The sequence below is a fragment of the Cucumis sativus genome, chromosome 6 (assembly GCF_000004075.3).
Source record: "Cucumis sativus cultivar 9930 chromosome 6, Cucumber_9930_V3, whole genome shotgun sequence".
Taxonomy (NCBI): domain Eukaryota; kingdom Viridiplantae; phylum Streptophyta; class Magnoliopsida; order Cucurbitales; family Cucurbitaceae; genus Cucumis; species Cucumis sativus.
In genome coordinates this window covers 2,403,899-2,422,017 of record NC_026660.2, presented here as the reverse complement: position 1 = coordinate 2,422,017, position 18,119 = coordinate 2,403,899, and the positions used below count along the sequence as shown (strand labels likewise).

Sequence of the window (18,119 nt, the reverse complement as noted above, 5' to 3'; positions counted from 1 at the left end):
CTATAAGAAGTAAACATAACCCATCCATGAGGATAAAGGACAGAAAAAAATTGGTGGAAATATGTTTTATATTTGATTAATTATTATTGTTAGGAAGAGAAACAGGGTAAAATATTTAAAATAGAAACTTGCTTGTACTTCCCCTACATAAGAATTTTTAATCTTAGGTGTTACCTTATTTATTTTTATCCTATGCAGACTATGCTCAAGTTTTAGAGGCCCATTTGAGATATTAAACTATGCATTAGAAATAAAAGTATTACGGTCAAATTCAGACTATGATTAGTTTCTTTGGCTAATTAACAATAAGATTAGTTTCTTTTGTTAATTAACAATAAGATTAGTTACTTTTATTAATTAGAATTAAGATTAGTTTGTTTTTGTTATAAACAGAGTATGAATTTTAAACATCAATAAAATTATCTCATTTGGTATACATCAATTTTGGTATTTGAGTTTTGTGAGTTGTATTCGTGAAACAACACGAAAAAAAAATGGTACCCCTAAATTTTTTTTAAATAAAATAAAATAAAACCCAAAGATTTTGCAAGAATGAAATTATTTAGAAGAATTACTACACTTTGGGACAAATTATTATAGAGAACAAACAAGAAAGACAGAGAAATATGCAAGAAAATTCAAGAATCGATCGTACAACAATTATGAAGAAGAAGGTTATTTAAGGACACCTAATTTGTACATCAACTATAAAGCTTTTAAAGAAATCAAAAAATCAAGAAAATCCAACATTTATTAGGAGAGATAACTGAAAGTGTGCATTCAAAACATTTCCAAGAACTCATAATTTTATTTTTATCGGTCATAATTTTGTTTTTTTATCAATCTCGGCTGGAATCGACTCTGAAATTCTTTCCAAAATTTAAATTGGAGTTTGTGCCAACAAATTAGTCCTTAGATTTATTGGCTTAATCATGAAAATTGAATATAATTTTACAAGATGCTTCTGTTCAAGTGGCTTCCTTTTTTTATTTATTTTTCCGTCATGTTTTTTTAAAAAGGATAGAATGACGTAACGGCGTATTATGATCTAATTCTTAATATACTAGAATTATGATTAGTTTCTTTTATTAATTAAGATTATAATTTAGATTAGTTTGTAATGGCTATAAATAGAGTACATCTCTTCTTCTTCTCGTATTCACAACTTTTAAAAATGGTCAACCATCAAATCATTCCATTCACAATTCCAACATATTATACCTCATTTTATCTCTCTCATCTTTTTTTATTTTGCCTAACGAAAAGGAAAAAGAAAAACTAAAAGAGATCAGATTAGCCGGCGACGAAGTCTCAGAAGTTTCCTCCTTAGCCCTTTCTAAGTAAAAGAAAACCACAAGACATAGTCAAAAGAAGACTTTCAGGGTTAAGAATATGTTGAAGTAGAAACCCAAATTGAAGTGAACATTGCTCATTGCTCATTGCTCTATCTATCCTAATGTATGGATTGCTTTCAAAGTCAATTTTGGATTGCTTTTAGAAACATTTTTGGGTTGCTTTTAGAGTCATTTGATCACAGCAAACAGGATGGAGAACAACAGATGTACATTATTGGTGTATGCTAGAAACAGCAGAAGAAGATGCACCACACCACAACCGAGGATCGGAGGGGTCTTCGTTAATGTTATCCGAAAGGGGAGTTGCTACACTACTGCATCACTTCGACTAACTACTATCGATGAAGTTTTGCTCTGAGGATTCTTCCCTACAACTTTTTTGAGTTCACTGATGTACAAGACAAGGTAAATCCAGCATGAGGGTTGGATTGGTTGGTTTCATGGTTAAACCAACTTGGAGAAAGTTTAATTTATCTGTGGAGGTGGACTCACTCTCCGGTGGGGCTGACTCGTCAAGGAAATCTCACTAGCTCCTCACAAGTTTTAAGAAGATAGAGGTGAGATTGAAGAAATAGAAAACCATTAATCTGAAACAAAGTTGAAGTTTAAGCTCTATTTCAGATATTCTCAATGTAATGGAACAACATAACATACTGCATCTTCAAACTACGGTTGTGCAAGAAAACTATTTCCTAGAGCTTAAAGAAGGCATTCAACTGAAACAAAGAGTTCAATGAAGACAAGAAATGATCGGTTAACTCAACATTTGTGATATTTCTAATAGAAATTGATTGAATCACAATCTATTCTGTAAGTAACTACATGAATGTGCATCAATATTCAACACCTATCTGATATTCTCACATCATGACATTTCTTGACCAGGGTTTTTCACAAGACACCATATATCACTCAAGATCATTGAAGAAAATGTCCTTTTATCCAATTCCAAATTCCACCAATCCTAATCTTTGTGAATTATTCCGACGACTAGCAAAAGTGAAATCAAATTAATTTATGAACAAAAATTAGCATTTGAAAGTATAGGAAGACCGTACACCGCCAAGCTATTGGGTGAGATTCAACAGTGGTTGATACCAAACTCCCAAGGCACAGAGCATGGTCACCAATCAACCGCATGAATAATTCGGGAGTCAGCACATGAATGAGAAAATAGTGTTTGAATCTTCACAAAGAAGTAAAACTTTAAGACTTCGTTACCTGTGGAACAACAGAAATTGAAGAACAATAATCTACAATATCAGAATCCACAAGAATTTGATACCTCAATCAACTAATTAAACATTAGAAAAAGGATCTTTATCAACAGAGCGAAACCCCTACCTTGCCGTTTTCAGGTAATTCAGAGACCTTATACAAGTCAGCCGTGATCTCCGATAGCCATAACCCAGGAAAAAGCGTCTGTACAATAGTACAGATTAATCGTTGATTCTCAAATTTCTAAGAAAAAAAGAAATCTAGAAGCAGATTGGAGTTCGAAACTTGACTAGGAATAAGGGGAATTTGAACGAACTTACATCTAATTGCTTTTGAACGATTCTGGTCCTCTTCTTGGGCCGCCTCGGTGGTCTGAGTCCCACCATTTCCATGAAATCCTCATCGATCTCTCTCTTCGATAGCGGCACTACCAATTTCACCTTCTTCTTCTTCTCCGGCCCAATTTTCAGCCTTGGCGACTTGGCACCACCGTCGCTTCGCAACGTGGATTCGTAATTCGATTTCTTCTCGTCAATCTTCAAGTTCTTACTTCCGCCACCGTCAACATTAGGAGGAGCCTTGCAAGCGGCTCTCCTCGTCCTTAGATTCCACGGTCTGGCCTCCGCCATCGATAACGCAACAGCCGCCGCCGTCTCTTCCATTCCGGCAGAATCGTTCTTCTTCCCATCCGCCTCTTCACCAGCCACCGCCGCCTCTTTACTTAAAATCGCCTCTTTCATTTTATCGGCCGCCGTTTTCAGATCAAACATAAGCTTCTCACGGACCGCCTCGATCCCGTCGTCGTCAGTTTTCTTGATTCTCGATTTCGAAACCTTCGGTCTCATCTCCAAATCCTTCAAGAACATCCGCATCTCCAACCCTGATTCTCGACTCCTACTCTCGGTAGACTCCTCCGATCTCGAGGAGTGAGATTGACGATAGACGCCGGAGACCTGTACGCCATTAGAATTCACCTTCATGCACCTCAAGTGCTTCTGACTCCCCCACTTCAAACAAGGTAACATGAAATTGTGAAGAGGCTTCGATCTCTTGGACCGCATTCTCATCGACTAGTTCCGCTCGTCGTTTCAAGAGACGTTCGCACACACCATTTAACGGAGATTCAGAACCACCGATTGCCGGATTTCCAGAGGACTGAATTAACTGGGATTTTTAGGGAAACTTTAAGAGGAAGAAAAAGAAGTATCGGAGGTTTGTAGAGAGAGAGAAAGAGAGAGTGGTTGAGGGCTGTTTTTCTTCCTTCGTTGCTTTCTTTGGCCGCTCTCACAGAATATGGCCGGAAAATAAAAACACCAAGTTTATACCGGTTGAGAGAAATAAAAAACGGAGCCGATGGTTTTAACGTTCGGACATAGGGGTAATTCCGTCTATTCCTATTCTCACTTTCTCTTCTATTTTAATCTTCCTCAAAGATTAAACTATAAGTTTCGCCCTAAATTTCTATCAACTTTCTTATTAAATCAACAGTTCCGAAAATTACATTTTTAATCCCCCAAAGTCCCTCAAATTTTTAATAATAACTGCCTTTCGTTGCTGTTCATCACAATTTTAATAATATTACATTTCCTCTCTAAAACTTGATTTTATAACTAATTGTTAAGTCTATAAACATTTCTTCTTTCTCCCATCTTTTTTTTCTTCTTCACCTTTTCCATTCATTTAAGAAACTAAATTAATAATTTCACTTTTTTTTTTTTGTCTTTTGTAAATTCGGCTGTTATTTCAATAAAAAAAAAAAAACAAATGGTTATGAAATTTTTAAAAAATATCTAATTCAAAATGTTATTTATTTATGTAAAACAAAATTCAATTAATGGAATGTGAGGGTACAAAAACTAAATGATCACGAATAATTTCTTATTGTTGAATCACGAATAAGAAGATGTAAGAATATGAAGAAAGAAAAGTACTAATATGAGATAACACAAAATTCAAAACCAACCAGCATATATGTTTCATTTATGTTGTTTACAATTGGTCATATTATATAAAATGTAGAATCTAATTTGAGAATAAACTTGTGCGATGATAAAGAAAGGCTAGTTAAAAATAAATATAGAGATATTAAAACAGAAACTAGTGATGAATTCGAGTAGATGGACTTCGATGGTCATGAACATGAATTTCATTCAAATATATTGAGTGAGTTAGACATGAATACACTAAGTAGCGTTTGTGAACACTATCCATTTATAGTCCTAGTGGTAAGCGACAACATGTAATTATGTAAGAGAATGATTTGTGAAGACAAACAATGCTATAATATATGGTAAGTGCTTTGTTATTAAAAGTCACACACATGTGAAACAGTGGAGTTAACAATGACAAAGTTTAGCAATATTAACGTTTAGCAACGTATAGAATCTAAAAAAAATTATAAATTATGTTTGTAAATAATTTTTCAAATTTACTATTTTTTTTTTTTTTTGACAATTTGCCTTTTTGAAAACTCAAATACAAAATGAAATACCTACAAAATTTTGTTTGAAAACTAAGTGCCTATTTGTAAAAATATTGGAATCTATTTTATATTTTTAAATTTAATTTGAGAAAATATGTTTTTGAACAATCTTTTATAAAAAAATAGAAAAATTAACTAACTCCGAAACAAAACTACTATAAAATTTATTAGATTTTTTCATGAATTGTAAATATTTTAGCAAATTTGGATTGGTTTTATATAAACAATACAACTATGCAAACAAAATATTTTTAATTTTTAATGGTGAATTATATTAAATCAAGATAAAATCATTTAAAAAATTAATATTTCATGTTATAGATTAAACTTACATTTTAAATAGTGTACTACATATTATGTAATGTATTATGATAAAATTATAATTTTCTTAACATATATCATATTCATAAATAATGGTTTTTTTTATTAACTACACATTGTAAGTAAAGCTAGTTTTATTTATAAATATATAATATAGAAAATAATAGAAATATAGAGATGTACCTTTTTTGAATAATGAAAAAAAAGTTAAAATATAAAATATCAACAAAAAAGATTAAAAAGTTGCTATATTTACAAAATTAAAAAGTTTAGTGCTAATATTACTAAATAATATTTGCAATGTTCCACTCAATACAATTTCCTTTATATATAAATCTTTTGTTATATATTTTTCTAAAAACTCCTTTTTGAAAAAGACCCACCGGCATGTTTTTATTTAAATAAGAATCATTCTAAACCCTAAATTATATATTAAATATTTAGAATATAATTTGTATCTTTTTATTATTTGTAAAGATATTTATTTTGATGAGTATATTTGGAAAGTATTCTAAACTTGAAAGCTTGACATAAAGGGAAGTTGTGCGCCGGGAACGAAATTACCAAAACTTAACGATATAAATTATATATAATACATATAGATATATATTGGGAATATTCTTGAATAAATTCACATCACTTTGATAAAATTTCAGTAAAGGGAAAAAAGTATGATAAATATGATATCCCAACTTTTTTTTTTTCCTTATGAAAACTAGATATGATCCTATTTCTGTTTCTTTTTATTACCTAGAGATGGCAATTTAAATTTATGGCTTCTCCATTTTTTTTTTTTAATGATATAAAACGTAATAGTTCAAAATAGATAACATTGGGTCATTGTATAAAGGAGAGTGATTATCCACTATAAGCTACTTCATAATTAGGAAGAAGTTAGTTTATCTATGAATTTCAAATTTACTATCTTATAATCCATAATTATATAAAAAATATAATGATTAGGAGTATGTTTTGGAGGGATAGTTGGGATAATGATTTTAAAAAAATTTAGATACAATTTATTCTATAAAATTGATTTTCAAACAATCAAATTTATAATGTTTCGAAAGTGATTTTCGTATATTTTGAATTGATTTTAAATTATTAGGTATTATTCCAAAAGTTAATTTAGAATTATCGGGTTAGTAATTATTTTTTCTATTTGAAAAATAATTATTTAACAAAATAATTAAATTAAATATATCTATTTATTTTATTGTTAAATTTTGATATGCCTACTTGATATAGGTTTATATATAAACGTAGAACGAAAAATTCAAAACATATATAATTTTTTGTTTTTATTAAAGTATCAAATTTTCATGGATAGATTATCATTTATTGTTACAATATTTAGAATTAAAAAAAATTCACAAATGACTAACCACCAATATTTTAAACAGAAAAAACTAAATTAGATAATAATTTTGCAAGTGATTCCTTGTACATCAATAAACAAAAATTACCTATAATCTAATTCTTTCAAAAATTAATTTTCTATTTTACTAAAATTGATTTTATTACATGACAAACACCATTATATTTTAATGAAAAATGAAATTGACGAGAGAAAAAATAATTTTGATCATTTTAAAATCACTACCAAACATACCCTAATGAATTAAACTGTTGTTGATGTGTAAATGTTGAATCACACGCAGTTTCACAATAAGAACGATAGAAGGGAGGAAAGAATTTGAGAAAAAAAAGCTACACATGGTAGTGTATTGCTCGCCAAATAAACAATATTTTTTTTTTTTGACAACTCTAATCTCTAAAGTCATACTAAGGTTTGTGTTTCCCTAACAAAAAAATACTTAGGGTCATGTAATATACTTCGTGCATGTTAGAAGAGAAAGGGTGTGGATGATACAAGTGTGTAGAAAGTGATATATTGATTAAACGTCAATTTGTTATAAGAACGAACAGTTGCAAATCAATTTAATTCCTAAAACCTTCAAGTTCTCATTAATAATATGCAACATTTTATATTCTCAACATCTTTGTTACATTCAGTGAACTTCTCATTTTGATAAAACTCAATTTTGGTTTGTGCAAAATGCATGTCTTTTGCTTGGTTTTGTGACTTGACATATTTAAGTTCCACTCTTTCTTCGTAACACAATCACGATGAAATGAGAGATTGAGTATCATGTGGCTAAGGCAATGGCTGATTTATTGTCAACAAAAATCTGATTTGGATCATCCATGTGAAACTTCAACTCCTTCGTTAAGTTTCTTAGCCAAATTGCATGACATATGCTTGAAGTTGCCACGACTATGAGGCCTCATAATGAACTAATGCACATGTTGTTGCAATTGTCCATATATGTTTTTAGCAATTTGTGATAGTTTATGTTTTAGTTGTCCACTATCGATTTAGTACTACATGCATGGACTCTAAAACAACATTAACGAGAACTATAAGATAAAATTTATAAGTTGTTTGTCCAAAAACATGTCTAATGTCAAGCTAAGGAATAATGACCTGAAGGAGGGTCGTTACATATAATTTCTTTAGACTTTGCTTCTTTTTTTTAATCGAATGTGAGAAAAAGTATTAGCATGCAACGTGAAATAAGGTTTTAATTTCTATAAGCATCCATTTATTTAAACTGTCTTACTAATTTAAATTCTTTGGGCAGTTTCACATACAAAACTGAGATGTGAATAAATGCAAAATGAGTCTACTTCACACAAAATTATTCTTGGTCACTCTAATGTTCCTCAGCTGAAAAGTTACAAACTTTACCACTTGCTCAAAAACTTTAAACTAATGAGGTTTATGTTAAACTTGAAAATGCGAGAATAGTTATTAGTAGGTGTTTTTGGCTTGCAACACTTCTAGACTTTGTTTATACAATTTCTCAATAAAGTTCATTTTTATCGGTCATATTTTTTCTTCTCTGTGTTTTTCTAGATATTGATACCAGTCTTTATTGAGTTCTTTGATTTTTATATGGATAGGTTATAGTTTTTCAATTCATAAACTTGGTGTAAAGTTGACTAAGTTTTCTTAATTTTAAGTTTATTTTGATTTGGAGCCTATGTATGTGGTTATGTTGTGGATTATATATTGTCTTTTAACAGTAAAGTTTGATTTAGAGCTTAATGCAAGTGACATTTCACACATTATATGTTTATTCTTTTGTTCTTTTTTTCTTGTTAGGGATTGAAGAACTTCGAGGTATACGTTCTCTTATATCATTTTTGTTGATTTCTAGTTTTTCTGGGTTATTTCAACACTAAACATGGTGATAATAGCTTAATTCTTAAGCTATTTGGCTGACAATGAGAATCTCTTTAATTCAAACGTTTGTTGGCCATATTAGTCATGCATGTAGTTTGAATAATGTGTGTTTGCAGTTAGTGTTTTATTTTTCCCTTAAGTCATTTGATTATCAATATTGACATGGGATTATTCTTGCTACGACTAGTTATCTATTTTTAATAGGGTGCACGCAAACTTTCTGTGACACTTTTGTGGAGGCATCTTATGTATCATGTTTTCACTTTCATCTTTACTAGCTGGATGAGTTTAGTATCCTTGCATGGTAGGTGGTTGTATGAGATTGTGCTTTTGCCGTTTGGGCTTCTTCCACATCCTAACGTCAAGGTGAAGTACTTTTATGGTTCTTAGTTTTTTTAGTTGTTGAAAATTCAAACAACAAACTTTCAACGATGTAAATTTCAATATTTAACTCTTTTTCGACTCCTCTTTTGAGAAAATTTTCATCGATTAATTGGGTAGGTTATCAAATCAAAGTTGGCTGTCTAACTACTTGAAGGTACCAACATTTTATCACCATGTTAGTCTTCGATTTGTTTCTACAATTTTCTTGTGTTTACATATTGTTTATGTGTGTTCTGCCAGTGGATTGAATTTGATAAGTGACACTTAATAGCTAGTCAAAGTTTGTAACAACTGTATTGTTAATATGTTTTGGCTATGTAGAAGCTATGAGAGCCAATTCAGGCAATTAGGTTGGTTTTAAGTTTTAAAGTACACTTGGACCATTTTTATAGGGTTTTTTTTTGTAAGTTTTGGGGGCGCGGGTAGAGCGTTCAAGCATTTTATTAAGTTTTGTAAGTCCTTGAAGTAGTAGGATACATGTTACATACTTTTGAGAAACTTAGATATTTTAGGTGTTCAAGTATAGTCGAACGTTTTCGAAATATTTGGAAACTTATAAACTTTTGGTTGTTTTGGAAGTGAACAAGTTTGGTTGGACACTTTGTGTGAATTATTTAAATTGTTTTGATAGAAAAAATGTCACTTGCTAATTTTAGGTTGGGTTTGAGAGAGTGAAAAGTTGCACCCAGACAATTTTAATTATATGATATAAATTAAGTATCATCAAATAATTAGGGTCGAGTCATGAAACATGTAGTTATCATGTTTTCTTCTAGATTCATCTATAAACTTATGTTGATGGTGGATTGTTGAACTAAAAAAAATACAGTAGAAAATTTAGCAATTAGATTCAAAATAATTAAATATATAGTAACATTTTAAAAAATTTACAAATATAACAAAATTTGTCAAATTCTATCAATGATACAAGCCTATCACCGATAGACTATATTGTAAATATTGGTATAAGTTTATTAACGATAGTTAATTTTATTATATTTGTAATTTTTTTTAAATATTGATATATCCTTAATTATTATTCCACAAATGACCTTCTATTACAATTAACAAAAAAAAAAAAAAAAAACTTCATTCTCAAACGTGGTAGGCAATACATATTTGCATTATTATTGTTTCTTATTTCACAAATAAACATCTCTCGAACTTATTTTATCGTTACCTTCAACTGCATGATTTCTTAAGAAATAAGAACAATCTTTGCTTCACAACACTTTTGTTACATCTCTTACGTTCTTTTGGTTTTGGAACACAATACTTTCTAACATAATTTCCTAGTTTTCCTACAACTTAGCAGCTCCCTTCACATTTTAAACTTTCATTGCAGATTCTAATTACCTTTTTTTTTTAAGGTTTTCAATTTTAGTTAACATATATAAAAGATGAAAGGTCCATAATTTCACTCTAAATAAGTCTAATAGATTCCAAATTAAGAATAGCTAGACATTTTTGGAACGTCATAGCTAAGGTTTAGGTTCCAGAGTCCTTTTGAGAACCATCTTTTTCTCAAAATTTTCTCCTCTTCTGATAGGCTTTTATCCATAAAAAAGGCCTGAAACCCCCCAAGTAACTCTAACTAAAGGCTCAACCCTCTGCTTGTTATGGTTAAGGCTTGAAGTTGACATTCTACTCAAATCCGTACTCAATCCTTATTCTTCGATAGCTACAACGATGAAATTGAATTTTTCATCCAACAAGCGAAGTATCTTTTCTACTACTTGCTCATCACTTATTGTTCACCATATCCTTTCATTTCATGTACTATTTCTAGCAATTTTGAAGTATAATCTGAAACTAATTCAGAGTTCTTTCATAATCACCTTTCAAAGGCGAACCTTCATGATTCGATCTATTACTTTAAACGTATTCTCCAAAAGAATTTCATGTTTGATGTATAGTAGTTGATTGAAAAATTTTCTCAATTTTTTTTTTATACTCCAAACTCAAGCTCTAACACCACTTTGTTGGAAACGTGTGATATGAATACCCCAAATAAATAATAACAAAATGATAGAATGTTTTGGAAGACTTCAACTCTGTATGTGTATGTATTTTTATTCAAACTTGGATGATTTAGATTACAAAATATTACAATTATATTTATAGGATTGTTACGAGCGTAACTCATATCACAATTAAACACAACAATTTAAATCGTATCTGAAACTCTTACTAAATTAATTATAACATTTTAATTCACATTCTTTAATTTCTAACGGCTTTAATAAATCAATTCACGTATGACTTATTTATTTAAAAATATGTTTAATTTTCAACACGAACACCTTTTTTTGTAGGGGGTTTATTTAACCTGCTTGTAAAACAGCTCATACCCAAATAGGATTGCTAAATTATATAAACCAATATCTAACTTTCTATAATTGGGAAAAACAAAAACCAAAATAACTACCTCAACCATCACCAATTATGGGTAACTAACTTTTTATAGAAATTTCAAAATTGAAAAAACAAAGACAACAACAAAAGATAACTCAATAACTTAGTCAATAGAATAATGATAAGAAAAATCCTTCTCTCACATACTAATTTTAGGATTTAAGTATTAATGATGGCATTACAGCTCCATTTGTCTCTTTTGTTTAATTTTTTCTCCTACGATCTACATCTCATTTGTGGGATATTGATCTGAAATTCAAACCCCAAAAGGCAGAAAAGGCCTAACTTAATTTTGGAAGGCTGGGTTTTCCAATGGCTAATGATGATTTCTCTCCCAAATTTCTCCATAATTGAGTCCTTCAATTCCAAATTACCTTTTTGGCTCATTGTCTTCTTTCTCAAAACATGAACATCGCTACTCTTGTTTTCTGGATCATCCAGATATCCATCCATGGAGTTGGAGTCTTTTCTAAAACGAAAGCACCAGACGGTATCCCGTCGTATACCTAATTCATTTTGTATTCTTATCAATTTCATTCTCATTCCTTGATTTTTTTTTTTTTCTAGATTTTCTTGGAGATGGATTCTTTTTCCTTGTTTATTTTGTTTATAGTTTCGTTCTTGTTACATGATACTAATATTTCAACAAATAGAATTTCGTTCTTATATTTTAACCAATTAAATTCATCATGCTTATATCGAAAAATGAGATCAATATAATTTAATTACCAAATTGTTGCAGTTTCTGCATTGAATGTGATGTTTAGTAGTTTAAATTCACCTTCACAACTCTCTGGTTGGGGTTCAAGTGGGGGTGATCCATGTGGAAATTCTTGGGAAGGGATTCAATGCTCAGGATCATCCGTCACTGAAATGTAATTTCTAAATTTTCTTCTCTTCTTATTCTTCTTCTTCTTCTTATTATTTTTACATTGTGCTATGTATTAATATAAATTCAATTACTTTGGTGTTTATTTTTAATATTCTACAGAAGTTTATCAGATTTTGGACTGAGTGGATCAATGGGTTACCAGCTTTCAAATTTGGCATCTGTCACCTACTTGTGAGACCTACTTACTATCAATATATTATGATTATTCTAAACACGTTTTTGTTAATTAATCAACATCAGTTTTAAGGTAATATGCATGCTCTCACTTGTGATAGTACAGTGATTTGAGCAAGAACAACCTCAATGGTGAGATTCCCTACCAACTTCCCCCTAATGCAGTTCACATGTAAGTCAATTTTTCTTGATTTTTTTCCTTGAGCTTTGTATATCTTTATTTCACTTCCAAACAGTTTTTGAATCAGGTTTCCAAAAATAATAAGAGTAACTCATAAATCTTATAAAATTCTTTTTAGGCATATATGTCTATCCGATATGGGATCTGATGATGCCTCTTTAGAATTATCATTATTTGGTTGAATTCTATTTTCTTTGGACAATTGCATTGAATACGCAACACTTACGGCTAATAATTAACTAAGTGTAAAGAAATTTTACAGAATTGAAACTATAACAAAATTTATTAGTCATACACTCCTATTAATGATAGATCTCATCCTCGATACTTATCAATTATAAACACATCACTAATAGGATTACATCACTACTTTTAATAGATTCTAGTAGCTAGATTTAAATTTAACAATTACGCTATATTTACAAAAAAAAAAAAAAAAATTAACACACTACATCTACTAATTAATACTTTTGGTCCAATTACTTACTCTATGCCATGCCCATTTTTTTTTACCATATTTTCATTGCTAGGTTTTAATATCATATTGGATAAACACAGTACTTGATTTCAAAACGATTTGAAAATGAAAGAAAAAAAAGTAGTTTACATAGCTTTTAAAAATTGTTAGGTTTTCTACTTTCAAACGTAGAATTCCAACTAATTGAAATATGTTAGCAGTTGGAAAATTTTTAGAAACATCTAAAATAAAATTACTTAAAAGAGAACACTTTATATATGCGTTATTGTTGACACATGTGTTTCTCTATTTGTGCAGTGATCTTTCTGGGAACAGTTTCACTGGTAGTGTGCCTTATTCAATATCTCAGATGAGTGAACTTGAATTTCTGTAAGTATATCAAACTAGTATGTTGTCTAAGTATATCAAGGTAGGATGTTGTCTAAGCTAAGACGTGTATTTGGATTGACTAGAGATTTTTTTTCTTTCACGAATGTCCTTTTTATTTAAAAATTGTTTACCATACCTACAAAAAGTACTATTTCAAAATGCTAATTTGAGGAGACTTAAAATTGTTCTAAAAATAGTTATTTTTTGAATTAAAAACTTAAAATGTGATACGAAGCCCACCCTTTTGGTCAATAATATATAGATGTATTAGCTCCATGTTATATGAATTATATTTGGCCTGCAGAAATCTTGGTCATAACAAGCTTAGCAATCAACTGAGTGATATGTTTGGCAAGCTGGCTAAACTCAAAAGGCTGTAAGTCTCATATTGTCTTTAAACGTAACTATAATATATATTATTCTCTATTTTCTTCCTCTATTAACAACATTGTCCTTAATCAATTCAATCAGTCATGAACATTGTTTATTCATAAAATTGCTAGAGTTGTGATTCATAAATGTTTTGCATTAAGTAACAAATGTGAGTGTAATATGTTTATGTTGCAGGGATCTGTCCTTCAACTCAATTTCAGGAAACTTACCTCAAAGTTTTAAGAAGCTTTCAAGCCTTACAGTATTGTGAGAAAAGCAAATAATTAAAATAAGATTTCATATCCAATTTCATTTTTGTCAATAATTTTAATTCATTTTTAATTATTATAGGCATATACAAGATAATAAATTTTCAGGTTCAATCAATTTTCTTGCTGACCTTCCACTTGATGATTTGTAAGTAGCAGCTCCAAAATATAAGATAAGACGCATAGTTTCTGTTAATTAAACTCTTTTTTAATGTTTTGGGTGTAGGAATGTTGCAAATAACAAATTCACTGGATGGATTCCTGAAAGTCTTGAAGATATAGATAACTTGGAGTATGGTTTAACAATATGTGGAATTTTCTTGATTTTCATGTGCATGAAATATTTTGAAATTAAATGTAATTGTATATTATACTATGTGAAGAACTGTAGGAAATTCTTGGTCAACTGGACCAGCACCCCCTCCACCACCAGGGACGGTATCTCCGACGAACAAGAAATCAAACAAGGAGGAGTCGAACAAGATCAGTTCGGCAGTGAAAAGTGGGTTAGTGATAGCAGGAATAGCAATGGGAGTATTAGCAGTAATAGCAATAGTGATTGGAATGACAACAAAAAGGAGGAGGCATGTATCTCATTATCTTGATGAAGACACAAATCAACACAGATCATTCACTCCACTCACTTCCCAAGAACTCGCAAAGGGTAATGATAATAATGGGATTGATAGAAAATCCTTCACTTCAGATGCTTCTGTTGACATAAAAGGTGGTGTGGTTAGACCACCACCAGCTCCTTTAGATTCTATTCGGTCCTTCAGTGATAATCAGTTTGCAAGCCGTCTGAATTCGAAGAGGAGAAGCACTTCGTTTCGTGCAATTTCTTATTCATTGGTTGATTTGCAAACTGCCACTGCTAATTTTTCTCCTTCTCGACTTCTTGGTGAGGGTACTATTGGACGTGTTTATAAGGCCAAGTATGGAGATGGAAAGGTAATTTAGTGTAATTTATTTATCTAATTATTATGTGTGTGTGTATATATTAATATGGTGAAATTTAATTTTTGTAATTAGGTATTGGCAGTGAAGAAGATAGATTCAACAGTTTTTCAAGGGAGGAGAACCGAGGAGTTCAGTGAAGTAGTAGCAATAATTTCAAAGCTTAATCACACAAACATAGCAGAAGTGGTTGGATTTTGTTCAGAGCAGGGACATCATTTGTTCATTTATGAATTTTTCACGAATGGTTCACTTCATGAGTTTCTTCATATGTCTGATGACTTCAGTAAACCACTCACTTGGAACACCAGAGTCAGAATTGCTTTGGGGACAGCAAGAGCTCTTGAGTATGTGCTTAACTTCGTACTCAAAACCATTCACCTAATTCATCATATAAATCATATATTCAATCGTTTATTATTATTTATTATTTTATTTTCAGGTATCTTCACGAAGTTTGCTCGCCATCCATAATTCACATGAATATCAAGTCCTCTAATATATTGCTTGATGCCGAACTTAATCCTCGTCTCTCAGACTACGGTTTGGCAACATTTTATAAGGTTCACTACGTACTTCTCCACTCCATATACATTTAGAAGCAAAGTTGATGCATGAATTTTAATTGGTAAAAATGGATGTTCTGAAATTAGGCAATTGTTTTGTTGATTTGATCGATTTCAGAGTAGAAGGCAAAACCCTGAAGGTGGATATGATGCTCCAGAATGCAGTACAAAGGGTTCAAGTTATACTATGAAGAGTGACATTCACAGTTTGGGAGTGGTGATGTTGGAATTGTTGACGGGCAGGATGCCTTTTGACTCGTATGTTTTACTTTACTTTACTGTACTTTACTTAAAGCTCCATTTGTTTGTTGGTAACATTGATTTTTGGATGTTTTTGAGTAAAAGAGTTGATTGGTTTAGGTTTTGAACGTTTTGTTTTCGTTACATATATGTTTATAGGAGTAAGGCAAAAGTGGAACAATGTCTAGTGAGATGGGCAACGCCACAACTGCATGACATAGATGCATTGGACAAAATGGTGGATCCTGCACTGAGAGGCTTATATCCACCAAAGTCGGTGTCTAGATTTGCAGATATAATTGCCCTTTGCGTTCAATCAGAGCCTGAATTTAGGCCTCCAATGTCCGAAGTGGTTCAAGCCTTGGTCACTTTGGTTCAACGTTCCAGTATGAATATGAGAGATGATCTTGGAAACTCTCGACGAATGGATGATTATGACTATTAATCCTTTTTTTTTCTTCACTTATTTTTTCACTCTTTAATTAAGTCTCTACGTACACACATTATATATTCTAGTATTTCATTTATTCAATGCAACACGACTTTCACATTCATTTAGAGATTTAATTAGTCGTTCTCTATTATTCCCACCTTCATCTTAATACATAATCCATCTTTTCCCTTTCTGTATACCAATCTTTGCTGTGTAGTTCACGTCATATGAACCCCTTTCTTTTTCTTCTTCTTTTTTCCTTTTGGCTTGATTAATTAGATCACTCTTTTGTGATTCAATTGCATGTAATAATGTGTTGAGTTTATTTCACTACAAGAAATATCAGTTACGATGACATCAAAAAAATGCTATTGTTGATTTTCGATAGCGTTTTCAAAATGCTGTCGTAGCCAATTTTATTGAAAGTCCATGACCTTTTATAGCATTTTTACAATGCTGTGCAAAACGCTATAATATGTCTATCGATAGCACATATATGATGCTATAAATGTTTTTTATAATGTGAAAAAAAAACACTATTGAAAATTGGATAACATTTTTTATTGTGTTGGAAAAATCGTTATCAAAATGTTTCAATGGTGTTTTCAATAACATTGGAAAATGCTATAAAAACATTTTATAGCGTTTTTCATTGTGTTCGAAAAACGTTACCAAAACGTTTCAATAGTTATTTTAATAATATTGAAAAAGCGCTAGCAAAATGTTTCAATAGCGTTTTAATATCGAAAAAATGTTATAAATGACCTTTTTGTAGCGTTTTTTATTGCATTCAGAAAAGTGTTATAAAAAATATTCAAAGCAATCTCTATCACGAGTAATGTCAAAGTGTAAGCAAGTTTTGAAACTCAAAACTAGTTTTAAAAACTCGTTTTTGTTATCGAAATTTAATGATGGAAAACTGTTATCGAAATTGTTTTAAGAAATATGGATATATTAAAACAATGGGAACAAGAACATCACGCAACAAAATTTATTTTAAATAAGCTAAAACAACAATGCTTTATGCTAATGGCCAAAATCAGAAACTAAAACAATTCAACTCCATAAGTTTGGTATCCAAAATTTAGAAGCATAATGAGAAAATCGTATTGTTCAAGCAGTTCAATATCAAACAAAAATAAGATTGAAAAATCGAGGCAAAAGTTCAAAGAGGAGAAAATTCTAATAGCCACCCTTGAGATCATTAACCACATCGTATGGAATGGGAGTCACAGTCTCCATTAAAGCACCTTTAACCATGAACCCTGGTTTGGGGCCTTCCGGTTGCCTCTTGGTGTAAATGGTTGCGCCTTTGGCCTTGACTTCGGCCTTCAGCTCGTCATTCTTCACCTAAACTACTATAAAACTCGCTTTACTTGATGCTTAAAAACTGTCAAGTAAAGGTTTATTTGACGCTTTTAAAAGTGTCAAGAATAAAAAAGGTATACTTGACTGTTTTTAAGCGTTAAGTAAGGACATTTTACTTGACAGGTAAAAAGCATCAAGTATATGGATTACTTGACGCTTTTTACTCGTCAAGTAATCTAGTGTCAAGAATAAAAGTAGTTTTGTTTGATAGATTTTAAGCGTCAAGTAGAGTTATACTTGACAGATTTTAAGCGTCAAGTAGAATTATACTTGACAGTTTATAAATGTCAAGTATATGAGATTTCTTAATATTTTTTACATGTCAATAACGTGTGTTACTCTTGACACGTTTTGCATGTCAAGTGTTTTTTTTAAAATAATATATATATTTTAAA

The 18,119-nt window shown here is 30.8% G+C and overlaps 2 protein-coding genes across 2 annotated transcripts; one reads left to right on the top strand and one right to left on the bottom strand.

The window, feature by feature from the left end:
• Nucleotides 1-2,102: 2,102 nt before the first annotated feature.
• LOC101205564 lies at nucleotides 2,103-3,916 on the bottom strand. Its single transcript, XM_004138300.3, has 3 exons — nucleotides 2,894-3,916; nucleotides 2,700-2,777; nucleotides 2,103-2,576 (listed from the first exon to the last, which is right to left on the bottom strand). Exons 1-3 carry the CDS (start codon nucleotides 3,638-3,640, stop codon nucleotides 2,562-2,564), a joined length of 840 nt encoding a protein of 279 aa, XP_004138348.1. The 5' UTR covers nucleotides 3,641-3,916; the 3' UTR covers nucleotides 2,103-2,561.
• A 7,702-nt stretch (nucleotides 3,917-11,618) lies between these two features.
• LOC101209107 (protein STRUBBELIG-RECEPTOR FAMILY 5) lies at nucleotides 11,619-16,698 on the top strand. Its single transcript, XM_004138484.3, has 14 exons — nucleotides 11,619-11,915; nucleotides 12,168-12,300; nucleotides 12,417-12,488; nucleotides 12,598-12,663; nucleotides 13,448-13,519; nucleotides 13,824-13,895; nucleotides 14,087-14,158; nucleotides 14,243-14,308; nucleotides 14,387-14,452; nucleotides 14,544-15,111; nucleotides 15,193-15,464; nucleotides 15,560-15,680; nucleotides 15,802-15,941; nucleotides 16,083-16,698. Exons 1-14 carry the CDS (start codon nucleotides 11,831-11,833, stop codon nucleotides 16,366-16,368), a joined length of 2,091 nt encoding a protein of 696 aa, XP_004138532.2. The 5' UTR covers nucleotides 11,619-11,830; the 3' UTR covers nucleotides 16,369-16,698.
• Nucleotides 16,699-18,119: the final 1,421 nt, after the last annotated feature.

What these genes read in the sequence shown, in the direction of transcription:
- LOC101209107 (XM_004138484.3), top strand. Translation starts at nt 11,831, where the DNA reads ATGAACATCGCTACTCTTGTTTTCTGGATCATCCAGATATCCATCCAT. An exon ending in CTTTCAAGCCTTACAGTATT is followed by an intron (nt 14,159 to 14,242) that starts GTGAGAAAAGCA and finishes TAATTATTATAG; the next exon opens with GCATATACAAGATAATAAAT. An exon ending in GACCTTCCACTTGATGATTT is followed by an intron (nt 14,309 to 14,386) that starts GTAAGTAGCAGC and finishes TTTTGGGTGTAG; the next exon opens with GAATGTTGCAAATAACAAAT.
- LOC101205564 (XM_004138300.3), bottom strand. Translation starts at nt 3,640, where the DNA reads ATGAGAATGCGGTCCAAGAGATCGAAGCCTCTTCACAATTTCATGTTA. An exon ending in TCGTTCAAAAGCAATTAGAT is followed by an intron (nt 2,778 to 2,893) that starts GTAAGTTCGTTC and finishes ACTATTGTACAG; the next exon opens with ACGCTTTTTCCTGGGTTATG.